This window comes from Channa argus, chromosome 18 (genome assembly GCF_033026475.1).
Source record: "Channa argus isolate prfri chromosome 18, Channa argus male v1.0, whole genome shotgun sequence".
Taxonomy (NCBI): Eukaryota; Metazoa; Chordata; class Actinopteri; order Anabantiformes; family Channidae; genus Channa; species Channa argus.
Window position 1 is genome coordinate 22,209,074 of NC_090214.1, and position 26,618 is coordinate 22,235,691.

Sequence of the window (26,618 nt, forward strand, 5' to 3'; positions counted from 1 at the left end):
ATATAAATAAATATGATTAACTCTGTAGCAGTAGTGGTAACAATCAGATGGCACAACTTATGGTTCTTTACTGCCCTCCTGTGGTAACGTTAAGGTACAGATCGTACAGATGCAAAAAAAATCACCACCAAAACAAAGCTATTATTATTATTGTTTCTAGCTCAGTTGGTAAGCCAGTCGCCCACAGGTTCAATCCCCGGTCCCGGCTACATGTCGAAGTGTCTCTGGGCAAGACACTGAATCCGTAACAGCCCATTCCCCTCCCAAGCTGTGTAGTGCCTGTTCAAGCCCGGTAGAAATTGAGGAGGGTTGCGTCCGGAAGGCATCCGGCATGAAAACTGTGCCCAATCAACATGCGGGAATGATCCGCTGTGGGGACCCTGAACTCACGAGATAAGCCGAAAGGATTAAAAAAATACATATTTTTTCTGACATTTATTTATTATACATGAAAAATAAATAATAACATAAATAAATAATTTATTAATTTAAAATAAGAACAAACACAAAACATGCCAGGGAAGCAGAAGAAGAAGTAAAAAAAAAAAAAAAAAGTAAGTATGCATCATTATGCATTCCTACTTTGACTAGAAAAAGCATTTCCAAAGAGAAAATGCACTATGGATGCTTCGGGGATTTTTTTTTTGCTGAAAATTTTGCTTTTGCTGAAATAGCTAAAACAAAATATGGCTTCCTCGTATGCTGGTTAGGCAATCGTCAAAGCAGTTAACCTTAAAATCTTCAAAGGCAATTATGTGATATCAGTGCTGATGTCGTCAAAGCAATAATTTTTAAATGTATAAAAATCTATAAAATATAAAAGTATAAACGATATTTAAAAAGCCATGCACGCATTATTGCATTGATGTCCTTTATAAGCTGAACGTTTTGAAGTTTGAACGGGGGTTTCTAGCGGAAAGTATGCCGAAGTAGTTAGGCACCAAAAACGTACGAAAGACGGAGGTCATAATAATAATAATAATAATAATAATAATAATAATAATAATAATAATAATAATAATAATAATAATAATAATAATAATAATAACAAATAGCATTACTGTGAATGCACGCTAGATTATAACGTTATACGGCACAGTTGACAATAATGTGTTGCTAAGTAACCATATGGACTCTGGATGGTCCGATGATCCCAACCAATAGGAGGCAGTAACGCAACTTACAGGATTGTAGCTGCTATAAAACACTGAAGAAGAAGAAGAAGGTGATCATGAAAATGTTGTTGTCGAAGTTTATCTTAGTGCTCACTCTTAAATTGAGTTAAGCTATAGTTATCTTTTTAGTCGTCTAACGCTATACAACAAACGCTGTTCTTTTTACCTAATGAAATATACTGAAGTCTTAACTAGTATAATTTGGCTTTTATGGTAAGACGGGAAGAGTGTTAAGCTAATTTCAGAGAAAGCTACATTTAAGGTTAGCTGGAAACGTTAAGCTAATAATATCAGGGGTATGTAGGGGATTTGTGTTTGTACTTTAATTTTAAAACTAACACACATCGTAATATTGCCGAATTTCTACCTTAAGTATTAGAAGTGCAGGTGTTTTAGGTTGCAATTCATTGCTGTAATTATTTGTACAGATTTTAGCAACACAATTGAAAATCATTTTTGTGTTATTGAGTATAGGATAAATTAATGTTTAGTGTTATTTTTTCCCCTTATACGTTCGATGAATATATTGCCAAATATGTTATTCTAAGAGGGTAAAATAGTCGAAAGGTTTAAAACTTTTTAACCAGTAATGCTATTTCATGGTAACACTAACACTATTTATGCATGTTTGATATCAATAGCAATTGCACAACGATCTCACAAATATACTACAAATATAGAAATTAATGCAAATGTGTTCTTCTAAACAAAAATATCTACAAAGAAAAGTTAATACCATTATAAAATCCAAACTTTCCCATTTGCTCACAGTCCATCTCATCATCTTGACATGAATTTCAAGTGCCGATTTTAGTGTAAAGATTTAAGAGATGTTTTTTTACTCAATGACAGAAGAACGCTATGAAAATCCGGCCGATTTCACCTCCTCTTCATGTGCATGTTAGTGACACCACACCAATTCATGTGCATGTGAAGAGCCAAAGGATAAGTCCTACCAGAGGAAGTCAGGTTGGGAGAATGGCTTTAATTGTATTGGTCATTATGGTATTGTGATGTTCTTTTTTGTTTTAAGTTATTTTTTATTGTGCCTTTTGATCTCATGCTTCTTGAACACACTATGTTTTGAAGGGAAATGCCAAGGTGGAGAGAGGAAACCTCCATCCTACAGCCATGGTCAAAACACGAGTACCATTTACTCCACAACGAAAGGCATTCATGCAGGATGCTTCATACAAGTGGGAGGTAATGGATGTTTTGGTCCCCTCCATTGTTCCTAGGGTTAGGGTGTTTGCTCAAGGGGATTTGTTGTGTTGTGACCTTGTGTAGAGTGTCTCAAGATGATTTATGTTGTGAATTTACACAGTATAATAAAAGTTAAATTGAAACTGAAATTGAAATCGACTTAAGATACACAAAGTAGTTTTTGCCTCCGTGTCGTGAAAGAACTTTCGTTAAAACTTTTGTATTAAAGTGTAATTTGCACCAAGGGCCCAACGCACGACCTTGTGATTAAACCTCCAATCCATGAGCCAGAACCTGAAAATTCTGTGTTGCAACTTGCTGACCTGATGTCAGAAGCAGAGGAAGGGCTACACAGACGAATCAGCCAGTATGAGAGGAAGGTTGACAGCTTACTGAGTGAAGTCAGCTGCCTGAAAAATGAGGTCGGTCACATGAAAGATTTGCCAAACTTTGGGTAACTTTTACTACAATCTACACAATTTTAAACACATGGCTGAATTGGAATATTCTAGCACTGCCATACTAGAAATTAAATGTTCTGCACTTATATAGGGCTTTTCTACCTATTGGCACTCAAATCACTTTACACTGCTTCTTATTCACCCATTCTCACTCACAATCACACACACACACACACCGATGGAGAAGCTGCTATGCAGCACCAGGAGCAACTAAGTTGGGGATCAGGACACTTTGACATGTGACTAGAAGAGCCGGGGATGGAATACCACTCTACCTTCCTGCGCCACAGTCGCAGTTAATGTCAGTTATTATGGTCAGTAAATTATTATGGTCAGTCCTAGCTGTCAGCAATGAGAAAGATTTGTCCCACAGTGTTCCATGTTTTGTCCTCCCTAGCCCAACCCCCTGACACACCTTAAGTGATAATATTGAGCACTCCCAACATGTCACGGTTTGTGTGACCCAGTAAAGTGGTTTGTCTGTTTGGACACCTGTGTGTGCAGGTGGAACTGCAGAAGAAGGAGCAGCTGAGTGACTCACAGCAGAGGGCTGAGCAGGAGGAGGAGCTGGCTGAGGTGACCAAGGAGCTGGAAGAGACAGAGTGGGAGAACACACTATTACGGCAATCCATGGAGAAGATGCTCGAGGAGACAACCTACAATGCGTAAATATTGCACCAAGCTATTTTATATTTCTTTACATTTGAAAGGGTGGGCAGGAAGGTAGTTCTTTTCCTGTTTTTTTTTTTACATCCAACTTGTAATCTGTTTAAATTTGGTATAGCTGGTTTAATCTGAAGTATAGGCTATAGAAGATTTGTGCTGTCCACTTATTTTACTCATGATGTATTAGCATTTAACTTTTTACGCATTTTTGAAAAGTTTAAATCAGGTGCTGTTATGGGACATTTTAAAAAGATGTAATTTTAACTTCTCAAATTAGAGGTCTGAGAATCCTTGGCTCACTCTCAGTGTGGATTTCAGCCATACTTTTTGGAATAATTTATTCTTATGAAGTAGAACAAAAGTTGTGGGTAAATAAAGAATTAACATATTCAGGAAAAAGAGCTGTTCTGTATAAATTCTCTCCAGAAGGTTCTGACATAGGGGGTTAGAAGGTTAAAATTTGTTTGTCTATGGCACTTAATTAATAGCTGTTGCTCTAGTGTTGAGATGATTTCTGTAAAACTTAATTTACAACATTTAAATCTGCCTGTCATTTATGGAATAGGTCATATCTGTATAAGTTTTTTTTATATTGAAAGTAAAAGAAAGCCAGTCTTTTGTTCCCATCTTGTTCCTACAGACAAGACTGTGTGCAGCAAGACAAATATACTTTGCTCAAAAAACTGATGGAGGCTTTGACAGATGTAACAGCAACTGCCAAGCAAGTCTCAGCCCTGCGAGAGTCTTTTTCCAAGATGTGCATTTCTAGTGGCAGTGTGAGTATTAAATCACTATCACTACTCTGTGTATCTTAAAATATCCAATACAGAAATATAGGAACCTTAGAAAGCAGGATATATGTAATTAGTTTAAGCTAGTGACATTGTCAGTCACTAGCTTAGAAAACTAAGTCACTAAGTGTTTTCAGCTGTTTTTGGTAAACCCATGTCTTTCCTCTCTCTACTCTTAAAGAGGTTCTCTGGCTCTGAGTCCTCACTCTTGGCCTGTCACAAAGAGCTATTGTTTCAGAAACTGGAGACATTTGACGCCACAAACCAAAAACTAAGGAACCTTCTGAGAGAACACTATGGACCCCAGGTACTGTCTCACACATATTCAAAGTACTGTCTACATCTGGTAGTACTCCAAGGAGTCTTACAGTATGTTCTCCCATTGAACTGAATATGCAATGGTCATTGATTCAGTTTCTTTGGATATTGTTTCTGATCAGTCAGACCACCTACCACATATTTAGATGTTTGTGTTTTCTGACTGTGTTGGTGGGGTTTTGTATTTTTTGGAGGTAGAGATTCATGAACTATATCTATATGAACTATTCATGCTTTTTTGGTAAAGTCACAACTTTTCATATAAAAAGTGCACAAGGTGTGATTTCCTCCCGGGCCTTCTGCAGCACTGACCAAGCAAATGATGTGCTAGTTGGGCAGATTTCCTGACCTTTTGGGTCCAGCTTCTCCCACACCAGTTCAGTGGGGATCAGATCTACGCTGGCCAGGCCATCACAGAGAGTATTCCAGCAGCAACATTCTCCTTTAGATTATTTTTACACAGCCAGGAGGAGTGATTGGGCTTATTGACCTGCAGCAAAATGAAGTTATCCCCATTCAGTCATTGGCCAGAGGTAATGACATGCCTATTCAGTATGGAGTGGTTTCCATGCTGATTAAGGGTCTTTCACATGATGCAGATCACCCACTCTGCCATTGGCAAAGCATCCTCAGATACTCACATTTCTACCTTGATGCTTCCCTTATGGTGGTAGGCAGGCATTTATCACGTTTTCATGAGCTCTGTGTCTGACACATGTTCTTCACTTGCATCCAAATACCTCATACTTCACCTCCTACACATAGTGTCTTTGTACAGTGCTTTCTGTCTTCTGTTTTATTCAGCAAGCGTCTGTTTCTTAAGCTTGTTTTGTTCAGCCATTTTTAGTTCTATCTACACTATTAAAAAGATAGGTCACTCTAACCATGAAGGAAGAGCCAAATATAAACTCATATGATAGGTTTATGGGACATTAACTTATAATAATATGCTTTAACACTTGGGAGGGCATGCAATTCAAACATCTTCCATGTTTGAATTTCTGGAACAAACTGATCAGTAGAATGCCACATATTTTAAGATGCAAATGTATATTTTGTTGAAATTGTTTTGGGATTTCTGTTCCATTTACAAGCATTTTCTTGAATATAGCCAACAAAAGATAAACTGTCTGTAATTATAAACTGTCGTATTGCCCACTCCTGTTTACTAAACATTTTCCTTGTGGTAATGTTAGCAGCAGCATATAGACAATTTAAGGCAGACTGACTGAGAGTTTTATTCCCGCACAGATGGAGTCAATTCGACTGTCAGACCAGAAGGACACACTACTCAAGAGACTGGCAGACACAGAGGCAGAAAATGCTGTGAGTTTAAAAGAACCCTGCAAAGTGCATAGTCATTTAAATTAACTTTTAGGTTTTATTTGTTTTCTTTGATGCTTATCACAGGTTATCTTTTTTCTAATGTATTGTTTTTGGTTTTGATTTACTTTTCCCCATGTTACTGAAATGTAATACAAATAGTTTTTATTTTTACAGCGTCTTGTGTTGAGACTTCAGGAGAAAGACAGAGAGATTATGCAACTTGGCAAACATTTAGACACTGAGAAGGTATTGTGAGCACAGCTGTTACTATGTCTGATTTATTTATTTATTTTTTCCATATACACACCTCAGTTAAACAATGGAGCTGATGGAAACACTGATTCGAAACTAAGTAATATTTTACCTATTCATTTTATGGTTTAAGTGCATATGTTTTTGCTAATGTCAGTTGTTCTGGATTTTGGGGATGCAGGACAATGCCAAGAACATAGCAGATTTGTCTAAAAGTCTGGAGTCAACTAGAGCTCATTTACAAGGACAGCTCCGCAGCAAGGAAGCTGAGAACAACCGACTTGCTGTCCAGATAAAGGTTTGTCTATTCTCTCCAAGTACATAGCATCCTGGGTAATTAGTTTTCGTTCTTTGGGGTGTATTATAATTATGTGCTTGATAAATAATTTTCACCTAAGCCACTGCAGTTAGACCTGTTGTCAGTGTGAGTCTGATTGATTGATTGATTGATTGATTGATTGATTATCAGTTTTAGGTATGTGTGACTTTTAAATGGACAGCACAAACCATAATCCTATCTTTAATTGTTTCATAATTTATGCTTAATTCTGTTCAGAACCTAGAGCGAACAGCCAACCAGCAGAAGGCAGAGATCGATCATCTGAGGGAGCAGCTAACAAGGCTCAAGCAGCAGGCTGGTGACGAAAGACAGGCTCTAAAACGAGCCACACAGGCGCAGAAACAGCGAGCAGAGCACAGTGAGGGCACTGCAGACCAGCTGAGAATCCAAATGCTGGACATGGTAGGACTGTGTTACCCAGCATGTTCCTCTACAAATTATTTGTCTATTAATTAGAGAGACACAGGGCACGGGCATGTTAGGTTTCTATAACTAGTCTTCTAGCATGCTCACAAAGTACTTTTATTTATTAAAATAAATTACCATGTGATACTTGGTAAGTGACCAAAAAAAGCTTCTTTTTTTTTTTTTTTTATTGCTTTGTAACAGGAGAAACAGGTGACAGATGCGCTATCAGCGGCGGAGACTTGGCAAGGTTGCTATTTCCAAGGAACAAAAGATAAAAGTAAACTTGAAACTGAACTGTCAGTGCTGAAGAGGTGATTACAGCTCTTTTACAGCTTCATATACAGACACATACAGTAGGTACAGTAAGTTATTTTCCATGTGAAAATTAGATAACTGGGAGTGATCTTAAACTGCAGTCCCACCAAAATTCCCCTGGTGAAATTTTCTGAGGTGGTGTTGTTGTCTAGACCTTCATTGGACAAGACAGTAGAAATACCTGTCAGTAAATTGCAATACAGGTCAAGAGCACCACCACAAACTACGTGAAAATAATAACAATATTCATGTTATTTTAGTTTATTTTAGGGTTTATGACTGAGTTCTGGAAACAAGCAATGTTTATTCTGGAAACAAGCAATGTAACATGACTCTTAATGACTCTTAATTTCCGTCATTCCCGACATGCAAACGTTGTATATAAACCAAATGGTTTGGGTAAGAATGCTCGCAAATTACACATTTGTGCCCTCCTCCTCTCAGATTACATTCTTGGCTCACTACTCTGCTCAGCCCACCACCAGGGTACCACAACCTGGCTAGTCTGAAAAGAGTGGATTCAAGGTGACTGTGCCCTCAAAGAGGCAGGAGCTAAAATAAATATTTCACACAGAGCTGAAGGAGGAGTGATGCGTAAAGGCCCATAATATAAATAACTGCCTACCAACCATAGGGTCGATGGTTCGCGCCCTTTTCTCCCGACCACATGTTGAAGTGTCTCTGGGCAAGACACTGAACCCCCAACAGCCCATCCCCATCCCCAGCCTTGCAGTGCCAGTCCCAAGCCCAGTAGAAATTTGGGAGGGTTGTATCAGGAAGGACAACTGTGCCAAATCAACATGCGCACAAATGATCCAGTGGGGCAAGCCTGAACTCACGGGATAAGCAAAAAGGACAAAAAAAAGTACATTTTAAAAAAAATATGTAATTAGAGCCCCAGAATATTAATATAAACCTGAAATTCTGAACAATTTGACCCTTTTAAGTAAAAAATATATTTTAAAAGAGGTTGTGTATGCTATTCAATATCGCACACTATGGAAAAGAGGTTAGAGGTCTGTTGTAGGTAGGGATAGGGGAAGAAGACCGTTGGCAATTCTAATGATACATTAACCTATAGCTACTGTTAGTTTGAGGTTAAAACACCATTTAAGTAGAATAAATGAACACTTGACATTTCTTCTGTTATATTATATAACAGCCGTATAGGAGAATTGACAGAACAGCTGCAGGGCATGGAGGATAAAGGCAGAATGGAGCGAAACTCTCTGTTGGATCAACTACATGGGCTGAGCACAGAGACCACTGCTGCCAAACTGGAGAACCAGTCCCTCAAGGTAAAACCTTACAAAAACTTAAATTCACTTCACATTAACAAAACTGAGAGGATGTAATGCTATATTACAATAATAACCGATCATGTAAACCTGTGTGTTCCTGTCAGGCCACATTTTCTGCAGCTGAGCAAAAGCTGACCTTGTCTCAATCAGAGCTTCAGGAGGTTAAAAATTCTATCAAGCAATATGAAAGCCTGTTGAACAGATATAAGATCCAGGTACATAAAGCATAAAGCAAACATACCACCAGAAATTCAACAGTTTAATTTTGATAGTACAGCAGATAACACTATAATTCACCCAGCTGCTCCTTGCATTAACTGCACTTTCTAGGTGAGAACAACTCGGGCTGAGGCGGATGAGTATGGTTCTCGATTGGCTCAGGTGGAGCGGGAAGCCCAGGTGGAGAAGGTGGAGATGGAACAGGAATTGGAAGAAGTGCACAGGGAGCTACTGGGGGGGTTAGCAGAGCTGGAGTCTCTTCCTGAAGCCTTAAGACGCTCTGAGCAGCAGCTGCAGGAGGCTCAGAACAGGGAGCACAGCCTGGAGAGACGGAGCATGGAGCTTAGCACAACCCTCACGGATCTTTACCTGAAGGTCCTATGCATGAAAGTTGGCATTACAAATTATGATTTTAAATTCTAATTTTATATATATATAATAATTATTAGGTAAAAGAAGATTCTATTAAATTCAAAATACTTAGCAAAAGAAATACTAATGTATTATACTAATACTAAAAGAAACTGACAATTCATCTAAAAACACAAATATTTTAAGTAGTTAAAGCAAACTATACAGTAATTGAACAAAAATGTGTTAATACCACAAAATCTTATATTTTGTTAAATATTTTACACAAATGTTACAAGTCTAATTGTTTCCAGATTTTAATCAAATATTCTTTTATTTGGTTTAAATTTAGTCAAACTAATGTTTTCCTGAAAGCAGAGGTTGTCTGATGAGTTGGTGAGTTGTTCTAGACCATGGTACCCTTTCAAAGGAAATGTGTTGTTATGGGCTTCAAAGCCACCAACTGTCCCCCAGTATAAAAGGCACATACTATGAAATTATATTATATTATACACAATCTGCATTGTATCAAGAACTGGTCCAGTTGTCCAAATTTTAGATTGAAACATTTTCATCACCAGTGATGTTAATGCTGGTCACAAATTACAAATGACAGAATCGGAATGACTGATTAGAATGAATATACTCTAAACCGAGAATAAGGTCCCAGTATAATGATATAAGCCTGGGTCATCGGTTTCAGCCACCTTCCCATCTAAACAGTAGATGAAGTGTGCAATGGCAAGTGGTTTGTAAACAAACCTTTACTAGTTTTAAACTAATGGTCAGTATTGTGTGGTTGTCACTTTCACAATGTCACAAAAAGACTTTAAAAAGGTGAAAAACAAAACTTATTAAAGTATCATAAAAATATAAAAAACATAAAATCTGTATCACAGAAAGAAAGTTTAGCGGGTTATTTCACTCTCTTTGAGCTAATCTCAGATAGTCCACTACCATGGAGCTGGACGACTTTTATTCAGGCTACATCACCACGGTAGCTTATGCTGCACAGCTCAAAACTTACTCAGACCAATAAGGTTTTTATTCTGTTTTATTTTTATTTGATCATATTCTTTACAATTTACCCAACAGATGCTCTTACTTTAATTATACATCCTAGCATTTGTTGTAGCAATTCCTAGGTATCACTGTTTAATCTCCTAATACATTGTATAAGTACCACAATTATAGTACTGCCTGTGTTACATATAACAACTCCACCTCTTTCACATGGAAGCCCACATAACCAGACCAGTTATTTGCAATCTTAGTCTGAAGCGCCTTTTACACATGCACTGGAATCCTGACATTCTCCTGAGTTTGTTTGGAGAGGGTGTACGTGAGTATGCAAATGTCCAAGTGAGATGGTTCAGACATTATCTGGACTTTATCTAGTACCAAGCTTATATTATCTGTGTGAGACTATTCATGCTGCCCAATGCTCTGTTCTGAATTGTCTGAAGAATTTAAAGAGAGTGAATGGGCACTTAGACAATTTATCACCACAGCCTAAGTTTTCAGTCATGTTATGTGCCTCTTGTGTGTTTTGACCCTGCGCTGAAAATCAAGGACAATTTCTTCTGTTGCTGACTCATGTATCTCCTGCTGTGTTACATGTGTAAAACAATAGCAACTCCAACCAAATACCAGAGTATGCAGTCCTGGTCATCCAATAAATTACATGTCTTCTCTTATGGTAGGTGGAGACACAAGACAGCCAAATGGAGCTCTTCAGACAAAAGAACAAGCTGCTGCTGGAGGATAACAGACAGCTTCAGCAGCGAGTGAAGAGTTTTGAAAAGTTAGTCGTTGTTGTTTGTTGCTGCCTTTTTTGGGGGCTTTTTATGCCTTTGAAAGTAGACAGAGAAACAGGAAACCAGGACAGGAAGAGGACAGTATAAAATGCATCCAGAACTGTGAACCTTGTGATTACGTTGTACAAGTTTTAAATATTGTTAAATTATTGAATTAGTGGTTATTGTCCACAGTCATAACAAATATCCACAATAAATCTTTTCACCTCATGTTTGGTTAGTTGTCACAGCCAAATCTCAGCATTAGCTTGCTTATTTGTGTCAAAGGCCGCTGTTGTGGTGTCTAAAAACAGTTAACATCAGCCAGACACACAGCTCCCCTGGATGACTTTTTTTTTTCACTTAAAAGCCCTGATCACTGAATGTTTGCATGGTTGATAAATCTGACATTTTACATCTCTGTTAGACCTTCAGTGACTTGCATCAGTTTGGACAATATTTATAGTGATCTTGATTTTTGTAATGAAAAATGTTTTTGGCTGATGTGTTTATATATTTTTTTTGGACAACAAAGGGGGTCAGTGACAGTAAGATAATCCAGGCTACAGGCTGACTACTAACCAAACATGAGTAGAGAATATTCAGTGTTTAGATAATGACAAAAATTAACCTTAACCACTCAACTACTAGATGCCCTCAGACAAACTGTGTAACACTGTGCCAATTTGTCAAAGAACATCTAAATATACTAAATACAGTACATCCATAAAATATTCACTTTTTTCAAAATTTTATGTTACAGCCTTATTCCATAATGGTTCAAATTCATTATATTCCTCACAATTTAATAAGTAATACCCTATAATGACAACGTGAAAGATGTTTGTTTTCATAGCCTTTGCTTAATACTTGTTGAAGCAGTTTTAGCACCAATTACAAAGTCTTTTAGAGTATGATGCTACAAGCTTGGCACACCTATTTTTGAGCAATTATGTCCCCTTTTTCTTTGTTGTTCCTGTCAACGTCTATCAGGTTGGATAGGGAGCATTGGCGCACAGCGATTTTCAGATCTCTCCAGAGATGTTCAATCAAGTTAAAGTCTGGGCTCTAGCTGGGCCACTCAAGGACATTTACAGAGTTGTCCTATAGCCACTCCTTTGTTATCTTGGCTGTGTGCTTAGGGTTGTTGTCCTGTTGAAAGATGAACCGTCGCCCCAGTCTATGGTCCAGAATGCTCTGAAACGGGATTTCATCAAGGATGTCTCTGTACATTGCTACATTTATCCTTCCCTTAATTCTGACTAGTCTCCCAGTTCCTGCCACTGAAAAACATCCCTCTAGCATTATGCTGCCACCACCATGCTTTGCTGTAGCATTGGCCAGGTGGTGACCGGTGCCTTATTTCCTTAAGACATGACACTTTGCATTCAGGCCACAAATCAATCTTTGTTTCATCAGACCAGAGAATTTTGATTCTCATGTCTTTCAAGCAGTCTGTCATGTGCCGATTACTGAGGATATGTTTCCGTCTGTGAATTGCTGCAGATACAGTTCTTCTGGAAGGTTCTCCTCTTTCCACAGAGAAATGCGGAAGCTTGGTTTGTGCTCTGACATCCACTATTAACTGTGTGACCTTATAGACAGGTGTATGCCTTTCCAAATCATGTCCAATCAACTGAAAGTCACACAGGTGAAATTCAGTAAAGTTGTAGAAACATCTCAAGGATGATCAGTGGAAACAGGAAGCACCAGTGCTTAATTTTGAGTGTGATGAGTGAACATGTGATTTTTTTTCATTTTTTTATACATTTGCAAAGATTTTGACTTTTGATTTTAATGACTTTGTCATTATGGGATATTGTTTGTAGAATTTTGAGGAAAATAATGAATTTGATGCATTTTGGAATAAGGCTGTAACATAACAAAACGTGGAAAAAGTGCTGTGAATACTTTCTGGATGCACTGTATACTCATTTAGCTTTGAGCTGTTCTTCTTTGCAGTGTACACATCCATCTCTGGATTACGTTGATATGAAAGAAACTTTAGGTTCTGGAGGTAATTTCTAAATGGATTTATGCACAGACTGTACACCACATTGCTCATTTAATGAGCACAAAAAGCTCCAACAAAAACTAAAATCAAATATTGTTAAAAATTACCAATTTTAATATTATGAGACAGTACACTTACTGTTGTTGCCACGTTTATGATCTCACAGAAAGCTGCAGGAGGCTAGCAGTCAGAACAGCGACCTGCTGGCTGTTATTTCCAAACGGGAAGACCTCATTCACACCAATCAGTTGCATCTGGAAGAAAAAACAAGGGAATGTTCTCTGCTGAGCCGAAAGCTGGATAAGGCGCTAGATGATGCTTGCAAACAGGTCTGTGCTACAGCCTCCTCAGTAATTTCAGTGACACCTCTGAACAGAAATAAATAGGTGTGCAGACCGAGGTTCTATTACAAAAGAACTTCTGTGATGTGTTGAAGTACTTGTTGATAGGGATATACAGTTTTTCACCTGCTTTCACTTAATTATGTCATATTAATTTCCAGATTTCAGAGGCAAATGAACGTGCTGCTAGCAAAGAACAGTCTATGCAGTCCAAGATTCTTGAGTTAGAGACCCAACTCAGCAGAACCAACTCAGACATAAACCAACTACGGTCCAGCAAAGACGAGGTAAATAATGCATAAACACTCAAAGTGTTGTGTGTGTGTGTGTATAAAGTATAACTAGGTGTAAGTTATGTTTATATGATGCTCAGGTGGAGCAACAACATCAGAGCCGACTGCAGGATGTGAAGGATCGTCTAGCGCAATCAGACTGCACCAACCGAAGCCTGCAGAACTATGTCCAGTTCCTTAAGGCATCCTACACCAATGTATTTGGAGATCTGACTTTCAGCAGCTCACTGAGGGCCCCATCACCCTTCTGATAGCACATCTTTCAGAGGTGCATTAAACACACACTGTAGAATATTAATATGGTTTTGACCCTGGCATTACTGGAAGCTGTGAAGACGACAGCATCACTTTTTGTCAGCCTGGTTTTTCATTTAATACCACTTGAAAATAGGTGGTTGAAAAGCAGTTATTTGAGAATTAGAATAGCAATATATTTGGAACAAATTTTGACAGTAAAATTTGCAGACAGACCAAAAGAGACACTTAGTAAGTGTGGGTGGAGATTGTATAAAAAAAACAGTATCAGCTATGTAGGACTGGCAGTTCTCTTGCAGACTGCATCAAGTTTTCCACTCCAAAATTTACAAATCTTGCAGGGACTGCTACAGAGAAACATTCCCACATCATGCTTCACGGTGGGGATGGTGTGTTTTTGATGATGTGTAGTGTTTCCATCAAACATATCTATTCTGATGGTCAAAAGGTCAATTTTAGATCCATTAGACCATAGAACCTTCTTCCACTTTAGTCTCCAACATTCTGAGAAACTCTATCTTGGATTTAATATAAGCTTTTTTCCTCTTTGCAACTCTCCTATAAAACTTGGCTGGTTGGTGTATACAGTGTCTCCCAATGTCTCCTCAGCTGCTGAAGTTCTTCAGAGGAATCATGGGTGTCTTGTTGGCCTTCCTCACTTGTCTCTCTCTTATACAGTCACTTGGTTTCATATCCACTCTGATTTTTTCTTTTTAACGTTTTTACAGAAGTGCTTAAAGTGTTGATTTTAACCAGATGAATGATTAACCTGTACCTGTGACGATATATGTCACTTTGAAGCAGTAATACTTTTGGAATCACTTATGTTACTTTATAGAGATCTGTTTTCGTTTTGACTAAAAAGATATAAAAAAAAATATTATTAATATTGTATTGTAAAAAATAAAAGTAAGGGGGTGAATACTTTGATAAGCACTGTAATATTATAATACTGTACTCTTAGAGGCATAAAATTTAAGAGGAGACGAGGCATTGGTAGAACATCTCAACCTCTAGAATTGTTTAACTTATCCATGCTATATTGCTGTGATTCTTTGTGTATTTCTAATACCTTGTAATAATTTAACAAAAATAATTGGTAAGAATATGAGTGTAGCTTTACTAAAACAACCTGTTGGATTGGCCGGGTGTTGAAGGATATGCAGTGAAAAATGCACAGGCTTTAGTGAACTGTGTGCAATCACCATCTCACCTCCAATTTCCATCCACCCATTCATTCCCGGGTGGCTGGAGCCTGTCCCAGCTGTAATAGGGCGAGAGGCTGGGTACACCCTGGACATGTCTCCAGTTTACTCAGGGCCAACACAGAGAGACATACACAGACAGACAACCATTCACACTCACATTCACACCTATGGGAAATTTTTGGGTCATCAGTCAACCTCACATGCATATTTTTGGTCTGTGTGAAGAAACCGGAGTACGGGGAGAACATGCCACCTCCAGTATCAAAAATATCCACCTTTGTATTGTGCTATGCAGATTAATTCATAACACAATGAACAAAAACAATAGGGGTTGTTCTTGAAGACATTTTTTACATTACTTTTACATTGGTTTGTCTTATTATTATTTCCTATGGTTTCTTTAGAACCAAACCCCTAACACTTAAACTTCCTCATTTGGATTTCTGTTTTTGAAATGTTTTTCACTGTTTTGCATTTTGATTGAATGTTGTCTTCAGAAATGTATTATTGGATATTGGAGGAAAAGCTTCTATTTTACATGCCAAAAACAGAAATTGCTAATTTTTCTTTACAAGTCAGGCCTTGTATTCAGATCACAAATACAGTAGGTATATCTCCCTTACTAGAATAAACACACTGCACTATTATATTTGTACTGTTGTATACCAAAATGGTAAGTTTGCTATTTACATATTAAAACTTTGTAACCAAACCATCCATGACACATCATGTGCTTCCAAATGTATGCTCTGCATTTATTCTCTGATTCAACAAAGCTTGAACCTTGGTGCTATTGCTGTCCTTTGGCTGGTAAAAAGCTGTGTGTGTTGAAACAATGATTTGAGGTTTACACTCTCAAATACAATGTTAGCAGCATTAGTAGTTGTTCATCTTTTATGTCATAAGTGTATTTAATAAATTTACAATTTATATCAACTTTAAAACTGAAAGATATTTTTTTTCTGTTGAATCCAACTGACAAACTATTGTTGTGTCTCATGTTCTCACTTCTTACATTGTGTTTACTACTGTGTGGGATCTCCTCTTCTTTTCACAATCACAGAGTTATCACAGGGCACATACTTTCTCCAGTTGCTTTAATTTTGAAAGTAATCATTTTTCCATTTCTTATACAGTTCCTTCCAAAAGTGGAGTGGGATGGGTGGGTAAACTCATTTGTTTTTGCGTTACCCTAAATACATTTGGGTTTAAGATCAAAAGATTGATATCGGGTTAAAGTTCAGAATTTCATTTGATGGTGTATACCTTAATACATTAAACAACATACAACATAGAACCTTTTATATCATCCATCCATTACCTGTAACCACTTATCCTGTTCAGTGTCACGGGGAGGCTGGAGCCTATCCCAGCTGTCAGTGGGTAAGGGGCAGGGTCCACCCTGAACAGGACTCCAGTCTATCTCAGGGCCAACACAGAGAAACACATATACAACCTTTCAACCATTAAAGCAGCCCTGGGAAAAGAGGGAAAAACAAGCATTGCGTAAAAATTGGGCATGGTCAATACAACAGTTATCCTGAGAGAAAAAGAAATCACTGGTGTATTAAGCAACATACGAAGAACAAATGGACAAAGAAAAACAGCGGCTACTGACATTATGAGAGCTGTGAAGTAAAACCACCAAACAAAAGTCAGTAATTTCACAAACAACATTCACAGAGAAATGTTGTCAGTATGACAAGATATAAATCTCACATCAGCAGTAAGAATCAGAACTGGACTTTTAAGAGTTCAAAGATCTGCTCATGATCTAAACTAGGCTGTGAAGATTTAGATAATGTCATGGCTATTTCTAGAACAGGCTCACTGATCTTTGCTGATGATATAGCTCATGATGGTAGCAGTACAACAATTTCAGAGGTTACAAAAACATTTTGTCAGCAAATTTACAGAGAAATGTATTGCAGCTGATTGGGAGGAACTTCATTATGCAGCAAGACAAATAGTGTAGCCAGGGGAGATGGGTCTATTGGTTAGCACCTCTTAACTTGTAACTAAGTCACGAAGTAGCAGATGTATGTGTCTCTCCACTGATGCGACTGTGGCACAGGAAGGTTGAGTGGTCATCCATCAATCTCGCAGTTGTTGGTACGATCCCTGGCTCCTCCGGTCACATGTCAAAATGTCCTTGAGCAAGAAACTGAACCCCAACTTAATTGCTTCCGGTGAGTGTCGGCCAGCTGCATAGCAGCTCCCACCTTGGTGTGTGATTGTGAGTACGAATGGGTGAATGAGAAGCAGTAAAGTAAAAGCAAGTACAGTAAAGTGCTTTGAATGCCATTAGGTAGAAAAGTGCAGACCATTTACTATGTGTCATAGTGGGTTGGTGCCACAGCCAATGAGCAAATAATGTATTTTCTTCATTTATTAACTTAAATAATTCTCAAAACAGATATTCTGCAGTGAAATTATGTTTAAGATTAGCATTTACATTTTCATTTAGTCATTTGGCAGATGCTTTTATCCAAAGCGACTTAAAAGTGAGGTACAAGGCCATCTAAAATCTATGTCAAGGAGAAAACATTGAACCAAAGTGCTATAAGAAGTGTTTCTGATTCATGAGATGCAGGTGCAAGAAAGAGTGGAAAATAAGTTTTTTTTGTTAAAGGTTTAAGTGCACAAGCAAGGTGTGGAAGAATTCTGTTTTCCGCAGTTTTTTTCGCAGACTCAATGTCGATGCTAATGTTGTTTTGTGTTGAAGGTCTGGTTGAGAAGACAAGAACTTCGGTCCTGGAGAGGTTGAGCTGAAGGTGTCTGTCTCTCATCCAAGCAGAGACAGGTACAAATGTTTGATCAGACAGTGGAGTCATTCGTTGGAAAGGACAGGTAGAGGAAATAGGAAAAGTCGTGTGAGTGGATGATGGAACCCGGGTATGTAGTATAGATGAAAAAAAGAAGAGGACCAAGAACGGAGCCCTGCATCACACCCGTAAAGATACTATGAGAATTAGAAACATGGCCCTGCCAGGATACCTTGAAGGTTCATCCAGATAAGTCACACCGAAGCCAGGCCAAATCTGATACAGAGATGGCCAAGTCAGAGAGTGTGGACAGGAAGATCTGATGGTTCACAGTGTCACAGGCTGCAGATAGATTGAGTGGATAAGACAGAAGATTGAACTGTGGCTTTTGCAGCCCATAGGGAATACACGATCGCCAGGAATGCCATTTCTGTGGAGTGACCACTCTTGAGGGAAGACGGGTGCAAATCAAGAAGGTTGTTCTGTGAGAGAAAGTCTAAGAGTTGATTGAAGACTGCTCCTTCTTGGCCAGAAATGAAAGTAGAGAGACAGGTCTGTAATTCTCCCCACAGAAGGGGCCAAGAGGTTTCATAAGCAGTGGGGTAATCTGGGCCTGCTTGAATGAGGTAGGAAAAGTGCCTTTTGTGAGACGTGTTAATGATTTGTGTGATGGCTAGCAGTAGTCTGGGTGTAACTGCTTGAAGAAGAGTGGAAGGGATCAAATCCAGAAAGCAGGTGGGTCAGATGGTTAGTGAGAAGGAGGGTGGATACCCTGTCCTCTGTCAGAGTTAAAAATGAGGAGTTTGATGCACTGTTGGATGAAGCTAGTAGGATGATCATCATCTGGAGGAGAGAACTGGGAGCCTATGGCTGCGACCCTTATCACTAAAGAAGCTGGCAAAGTCCTCTGCAGTGAGAGAGGTGGATAGAGAAGGTGGAGGTTGCATAAAGGAAGTGATTTGAAAGTGGAGAAAAGCTTTCTGGCGTCTGTGGTGTTGCTGAACTTGTCCTGGTAGTATTCAGTCTTTGCCCTGATGACACTGTGAGAGAAAGACCCTGATACTCAGCAGTCACAGATGGAGTGATCTCAGCACTCCTGAGCATCATGTGCTGATCATGGATCTGGTCGATTAACCATGGATGACAAGATGAAAGTGTATTGCAGAGGCTGTCCCCATAGCGAGGGTAGAGAGGGTCTGTATCAAGGGTCTAGCACCATAAAGGCTGTCACTACATTTAGTAACGCAATTTTGTAGTAAAGGGGTACTGATTAAATATCACATGATAGGTGTGAATTAAAAAAAATACCTTCAGGGCTAGTATTTTGTATTTAGATCTTATCCCAACTGTCATAAGGCAAGAACAGGGGACAACAGCAGGGGATAGACTGGATGACCAAGCATCCAGTCTATCTCAAGGCCACCACAGAGACACATTCATGAACAGTGAAATATTTTGTGTGGATCGAAATCAGTTAAACAGGTGTATCAGGAGAGTTGAGCTAGCTGACTGGAGGTCTCCTCATTCCCTTCTGCAGCTTTGTCATCTGCATCGGCCATGACTGAAGTGAGCTTTACTTAAATATATCTAGCTCATATTCATTAAAGTTAACCTAAGGGATCACCAATTCTCTGTCAGACCTCAGGAGACACGGAGCTTATTCGATGCTGTACTTCAAATTCTCTTAGGTTTTTTTAATATGAAAATCCCGTTCCCAGTCCCACCCCACGGTTTCCTTTTTTATTAAATGACGTCTTTGTCCGAAAGACGAAACGGTGAATGAAGAGTGTCAGGTGTCGAGAGTGTTAGACCGACTGCAAATAATCACATCATAAAAACATGTTCCCCAATAATTATGTTGCACATGAATAATGAATTGCCCTTCATGCACGGACCCCAGTAGCTTTTATGTCAGATTTGAGTGCTTATTTTTTGCCATAGCCACTTTCTGATAAACAGTACAGTATAACAATATGGACAAACTCAAGAAAAGAAACAAATACATTTTGCATGGTATTCACAGACGCTTTCGGCTCCATTCGGTATAGTTCGAGCATTTCCGTAAAGCTGCAAAAATTGCGTCACAAACACATACTCGCTCAGTCAAAAGCAGCCATTACAGAGTATTCCTTCGTCGTCGATCGCCTGGACATCCTCTACACAGTTCGCTTTTTGGAAAGCAGATCAAGGTACGTAACTGCTCATAATATAGTTAATTGCTCGTATTAAATTAACTGCTTTCCTAACAGCCCCACTGCGGTAAATGGGTTGGTCTACTAAGGGAGCTACAAATTGGCTAACTGAATGGCTAACGTTAGTGTTAGCTACCGGCAATAATTTTTCGAATGTCGTTTGAAATTACCGTGAGCTTTTGTAACATTAAAATGCATTCAGTTACTGCTGATCCAAGCTTATCAGTGTGCATCTACAACGTGTAGGTTAAACATTATACCTTAGATAATGTTGACGTTAGCCTAACTCTAAATGACACAAGCTAGTCAGTTGGTTAAATGACAATGTACATCTGTAATAAAGTCGAAATCGGTATGGTATTGGTATGTTTTTAATCCATTAAATGAAATATAATGAGACGGACCAAGGTTATGTATATAGTAGGCCACATTACAGTGGAGGCCGAAGGGGAGCCGCCCAGTTCAGTTGAATACCTTTGGACATATTGCCCCAGCTGTCCATCGTCCTATTTTTCCTTTCTTTCCCGAACCCAGTGTCACCATTATTATTTCACCACTGTTCCACAGCAGACGCGTATTCTTAAATACCCCAGCATTTAGAAGGATCATTTTTCAAATGTAATCATTTAAGGAGTGGTCCACGCTCAAGACCCTGGTATTTCCAGTAGAGCATGGCTATAAAGTTTACATAAAGATAGTGTGCAGTTTGCATAAAGAAGATTGTGGACAGTAAAAGCAGACAACTGCACTTCATCCACTACTGACTGCCCCTGGACATTGATTCGACTGGGTGGTGCCACATTCTTTACATACCAGCTGTCCTTCCACTCTGCATTCCTTCTTTACTCATATGGTAGTTACAATATTTATTTGAGGAAAATTATTTAAATTTCAAAAGTTGTTCAGAATATTTTAATTTATTTATACATCAGTTTTTGTAAATCATCATAGTTTTGCAACTAGTAAATACTGCACAACCAACTTGTGCAGGGATAGTTGGGGAAACAAGTTTGCCACTGCTTACCGAAAATACTGGCCATAAATTAATTGGGCATAACATTATGACCATATGCAATTTAATATAATCCAATACAGGGTCTCTGCCATAATTTCTACTTTTACATGGTTATCATTTCTTAGTCTTTTCTTAGAGGTCATTTGTTCATGCCTTGTCAGTTCGGTTAAAAACTATTCTCTAGATTGCCTCTCAACATGTGAAAGATACCGATTGTCTGTTTGCATTGGTAGTGTGAGGATGACCCATATAGAAAATAGGCCTCGCTGTCTCTAGGTTTGGTGCTAGTCCTGCAGATGTACCACAACCTGCAAACTCATTGTCATTTTGCTGCTGGTATGAACTACTTTTCCAGACATTTTAAGGGCGTGTGCAAGAGTTGAGGTCTTTCTATCTCAAATATACAGCGACCATTTAATTGAGTGCTAAAACAATATCATGATGAACTTCCTGTAAAGCATCCTGTTATTCTCACTACTGACTGCTGATTTCTTCTTACTTATTGTACAATCAATGTTTATGTCCTAAAGCCAGCCAAAACATGTCGACCTTTACTAAACCCAAACTCAAGGTAACAACCCTATTTGACTCACTGTGTGCATCTGTGTTTGTGTGTACTGTTGTGTCTTTAGCTTGTTTGTGAAAAGACATTTAGAAATTAAGGCTGGTGGTGCTGATGATGCTTTCTGAATAAAGGGATTGGGTAGAGCTGGAGGGGGGGGAGGTATGGAGCAGGGAGAGACGCATGGGTTGGGCTACATCTTGGCTTGTTCACTTATACAGCATAGTCACTGCAGGTGCAATGCGTCTGTCTTTGCGGCTGTAGATGACATTTCAGATTTTTAAGAAATGTAGTACAGATGTACACACCACACTGCTCTAGAAGAGGATATGACCACAGTTGTCGCCCGCCGATCAGCCAATATAGAAAAAAGCTGCGTATCTCTTTTGTATGGTTTGGACTTCTAATTTTTATTTTTGATTTTTTTTTTTTTTGTCACAATCAAGTCAGATTTGCAGTACAGTGAAGTTTGATTTAATTTGAATGTCAAAAGGATTTTGGTAAGTGGCTGTTGATCTTAATGTGCATGCTTCTTTCCCACTTGTTCTATTCCAAGCCAAGAGCTATTAGCAGAATGTGTAAGGAGGATACGGTCAGTGTAGAATACAATAGTTCCTGCATGTCTTCCGGTTATGTGATATTCTGTGCATGAAAATGGGGTGTGGTCTTATCTTAAAATAAACTGGAAAGTGTAACAGTGTACAAACTTCAAAATGTATGTTTAGTTTGTCAGAAAACACTGAAATTTATTAGAATGCATTTTCACTGTTGTTTACTTCTTATTAGCCTAATTGAAGAAGTAAAAAAACAGGACAGGAGCGCCGTTCAGCCTGGCCAAGACTCAGCAAAAATGAATAGGCTGTTTTTGTAGAAAATCCTACTATAGTTTTAAGTTTCCTATTGGTTTTATATGTAATATTATGGTTGTGAAAACCTACAGACTGCTGCTAAAGAAGGTGGTGGTGATGGAGAGACAAAGCTGTGTTGAAGCATTATAGGATTCCAACAATCTAAACTAAAAAATGGTTTCTGTCAAAGCTTCATGCATCCATGAAACCACATTGTGGGCAAAAGTTAATAGAGAAAATTGTAAGCTGACTTTACGTCCAGAAATGGCGACTGCGTTTACGTGCACTTAAGTAACCGAGTTTCTCAGAGAACTCGGGTAATCAGAGAATAGTGTTTACATGCACTAAAGAAACCTGGTTAGTGAAAATCCGAGCTACATGCAGAAGAGTAACCTGATTTCTGCTCCACCTTGGACTTATTTTAGAACCGCAGCTCATAGCTTTTACCTGTAATGTGAGAGAAAACACTGCTTCTTACTTTTCTTTGTGTGTGTTTCTTGTGGCAGCAGAGTCACAGCATTGGGGAAAAAGTGGAGACGTGCCACTAATCCCCAATGGGTACTGTAAATTTTAAAAATCTGCAGAGGAAACTGAGTTATTTAAACGTCTGAAAGGCACTTTGAGTAGGTTATTTTCTGTATGACCCTCTCCATTCATTCAGTCTTTCACTCAGCTCTGTGTTCCTGTCTGTGTCCTATTGTTTCGCATATGCGCATGAGGAGAAAGTCAATTAAAAACCTGCGTACATAAGAAATCACCATTCTACGACAGAAATCTAAGCCAGAAATCTGAGCCAGGTTTCCATCCCCTAATTCTGGAAACCAGGTTTCCCGTTTACAAATCAGCTTTCCAGAGCGAGCCAACTGTAACCTGGTTACTTAAATCTATGTGAACACACTAAGTCTTCCTATGTGTGAAGTTTTATGGAATAAAAACAAACAATGTGACAAATGTGGGTTTGATTCCCATGTTTACTTTTAAATGAATATATTCTTCTGTAATACACAGCTGAATGACTTCAAAACATCATAATTGTGTAACTACGTCAGTTTTTAAGGTTTCACATACAGAAATATGAGGACTTTGTTGTCAGTTTTGCTACTATGAACAAAATGCGTGTACTCTGTGATGCTGTCAAAACGCATGGGAACAAGACATTGACTGTGGTTCTGTCTATGAAGACATGGGGAAACAATCACTAAGTTCAAAGCACTTGTGTTCAACTTGCCATCACCAGTAGTAGACTACTAGCTTAATGGCAACAATAACACCAAACAATAATTTATTTGCTCTTTTACCCAATGAATCTTGATTCATGTATTAGACCTCTGTATTCAGCATGAATTTAAGGTTACTAATAAAATGTTTGACTTTATCAAACAATTGAGTGCCCATTATTTAGCTGACGTGAAATTTATCCTTTGATTTGAATTATCATCCTGGCCTTGTCCAATCGTGATCCATTTCTCCATACAGATCTACAATTTTCAAAAAACACAGCTAAAATCCAATACGTTTTAGCTTACGTTAAATGCAGTACGTACAAAATACACAATTTGCATTCACAGTGCATTTTCTTTCTGGAAATGCTGCATGTTGGAGAAACAAGTTTTATAATAGCTAGTGTTCACAGATGTGATTGGAAAGCTTCCTACAGAGTGCAAATGATCTGAGACTGGAGCGATGGTTAACTTTGAGCACAACTGATACAAAGTGACTAACAGAAGTCATAATAAATTGCTTTCCACCTGTTGGATTTTTTTAATTATTATTTTTATTTACTTTTTGACTCAGATAGTCTGTGGCTCAGTTGGTAGAGTGGCCGGCTACTGACCATAGGGTCAGAGGTTCGTCCCCCGCTCTCCCTGACACCATATCGAAGTGTCGCTGGGCAAGACACTCAAGACCAAACAGCCCCTCCTTATCCCCAGCCGTGCAGTGCTGGTCCTAAGCCCAGTAGAAATTGCATCAGGAAGGGCATCCAGAGATAACCTAAGTTGTTTTTTTTTTTTTTTTCCTCTATCCCTGTTAGGCTACCAAAATAAGTCAAAGGTAGAAGAGAAATCAAATGACCTTCTCCTACATGTATATATGGATTTCTAGTAACCAGGTTCCTTAGGTGCATTATACAGTATAGATAACATGGCTTCCAATAGCTACATGCAGACATTAAAGGAGATACTTTGAATCAAGGATTTTTATTATTTCAGCTTTCTGAATTTTTTTATTTTTTTTAAACCACTGAGCCTGGTTGTCTGGTTATCTGCCATATCAATTGTTCTATATAAAGCATAATGATTTAACTTAATTTTCCAAGTTACAACCACTTGTAACTTGTAAAATTAAATTATTCCTGGACAGAGAGGATGTAATAGATGCTGTTTCTGTGTCTGTAAAAGTGATTCATTGGACTTTGGACAGCCATTAACTGGGAGTCAGATGCAGCTGCCATTGTTCAAAGTTCCCACCCAGTATTATAATTTAAATACAAAATGGGGGGGGGGAGGGAGTAAGGGATATGACTACAGTCATCCATGGAATAGAAGCTGGCTACACTGTTGGCCGATATTGGTTTGAGGGGAGAGAGGTGAAGGGAGGGAAAGCTCTTATCTACAAATACAAGATGGAAGCAAGCACTATCAGCAGTCGCCATTCTGTATTAAGGGGCATCAGAGCTGCTAGTAACCCTGCTCTGATGCTAATTTTGTCTTGTATTTTAGATACTGTATTGAAGGCAGACAGAACCTCTTCTTAAAAAATTGTAATATTTAAGGTCATGTGGTTAAAACAGGTTGCTGTCTAACTGCAATTTTTTAGTACCATCAGAGTGTTCCTATGTCTTAACAAGTACTCTCGCTTGTTTGCAGAACACATTTACTGTGTCTAAAGTTTGAAATTTGAAAAGGCCTTCTAGAGGCAGGCATTTGGACAGCAAGTGCTCACAATACACATTTAACAAAAGTGCAAAAAAACATCTGCAGCCTACATTGCCAGCATTTTTCTCACATCAGCAACAGTGGCTTAACCAGAAGCATTTTATTGGCACTTGAATAGGGCATAATTGAGATTAGTGGACCAGAAAATATAGTTGTGGTGCTCATGCAACAGTATCTTCTCCATGTCTACACTTCAATCAACAGCACTAGAAAAGCCAATAAATTGTTTATTAACACACATGTCAAGCGGATAAAACTCCTGGTATTATACTAACAGTATTATCAGTTCTGCCTGCAATCCATTGTTGTGTTAATTACAATGAAGCTTTTACCACCAACACTCTACAACTGACAGTTGACTTTAAACACATTCTTACTAAGATGTCATTTTATTAGGGAAACTTACAGCTAAAAGTAAGTCAAGTAAATCCAAAAATAATCAGCAACAAAAGGCCCCCCAAAATGATCATTATAGGTGAATCAGCACATATGAAACGGATAAAGAACTGAATATTGTAACCTTCATGAAGGGAGGATTTATTACAGTTTTTTTATTTATTTATTATTTATTTTTTGATTTATTAGTTTAGCTATGTGCGCCTATTTGAATATATTTTATCAGATATTCTTGTTGCACTATAAATAATAGTTTTAAGTTGAAATAAAATCTGACCTGGTTCCAAATTAATGTAGTTTGCTTAATAATAATTGTTTATTTTTAATTACTTGATGTATTTCAGATCTTTACAGTATTGATCGAATGTTACTTTGAGCATATTTGTCTCGCAAAAGACGGGCTGATATAAAAACGTATTGGCCTCTCTGCTCTATTAAAATCAAACTGAATAAAACCTTCTTCTTTCACAGTCTTCCATATTAAATGTTAATATATAATAGTTGTAGTTTTGAAACAGGACATACAGTAGCCTATGTGAAACAAGTAGCTATACTAAAATAATGAAAATTAAATCAGTGCAAAAGTTGGCATCTCCCTTGTTACATTAATTATCTTTAATTTCGGATTAGGCAACTTTTTTTTAACTGTTGTTCGGATTTGAGAATCATCATGAATCAATTATTGACAATGTTTTTTTTGTTTGTTTTTTTTCTCTGAATTGGCTTGTCTAAACTCTGCAGACTTCCTGCCTATGTTGATCTACTGATTCCATATCCATGGTGCCAAAGGCAGTGTATACAGAGAAGCTGACTGCAGCAATCCCATTGTGTGATGAAGCCTGGTTACTGTTGGCATGCATGTAGAATTTCC

The 26,618-nt window shown here is 38.3% G+C and overlaps 2 protein-coding genes across 12 annotated transcripts in view; both read left to right on the forward strand.

The window, feature by feature from the left end:
• The first annotated feature begins 1,179 nt into the window (after positions 1 to 1,179).
• On the forward strand, positions 1,180 to 15,977 carry odf2a (outer dense fiber of sperm tails 2a). 8 transcript variants are annotated; one of them, XM_067484228.1, is made up of 19 exons: positions 1,180 to 1,225; positions 2,028 to 2,144; positions 2,265 to 2,378; positions 2,624 to 2,800; positions 3,344 to 3,504; positions 4,146 to 4,281; positions 4,478 to 4,603; positions 5,866 to 5,940; positions 6,115 to 6,186; positions 6,374 to 6,490; positions 6,749 to 6,934; positions 7,142 to 7,251; positions 8,418 to 8,553; positions 8,661 to 8,771; positions 8,887 to 9,165; positions 10,830 to 10,930; positions 13,103 to 13,265; positions 13,439 to 13,564; positions 13,651 to 15,977. In XM_067484228.1, the coding sequence occupies exons 2-19, from the start codon at positions 2,037 to 2,039 to the stop codon at positions 13,819 to 13,821; spliced, it is 2,469 nt and encodes an 822-aa protein (XP_067340329.1). In that variant the 5' UTR covers positions 1,180 to 1,225; positions 2,028 to 2,036; the 3' UTR covers positions 13,822 to 15,977. The 8 variants fall into 8 exon arrangements, with proteins under 8 accessions (XP_067340329.1, XP_067340328.1, XP_067340327.1 ...); XM_067484227.1 differs by lacking the exon at positions 1,180 to 1,225 and adding an exon at positions 1,232 to 1,471; XM_067484226.1 differs by lacking the exon at positions 1,180 to 1,225 and adding an exon at positions 1,232 to 1,437.
• A 3,855-nt stretch (positions 15,978 to 19,832) lies between these two features.
• sptan1 (spectrin alpha, non-erythrocytic 1) overlaps positions 19,833 to 26,618 on the forward strand; it is a 41,724-nt gene continuing 34,938 nt past the window's right edge. Inside the window, exons 1-2 of one of the 4 annotated variants that reach the window (XM_067484422.1) lie at positions 19,895 to 19,987; positions 21,536 to 21,576. In XM_067484422.1, the coding sequence (XP_067340523.1) occupies positions 21,547 to 21,576 (30 nt within the window). In that variant the 5' untranslated portion in view covers positions 19,895 to 19,987; positions 21,536 to 21,546. Of the gene's footprint in view, positions 19,988 to 21,535; positions 21,577 to 21,838; positions 22,068 to 26,618 lie in introns of those variants that run through there. The other 3 variants (XM_067484421.1, XM_067484418.1, XM_067484420.1) reach the window with 3 other exon arrangements.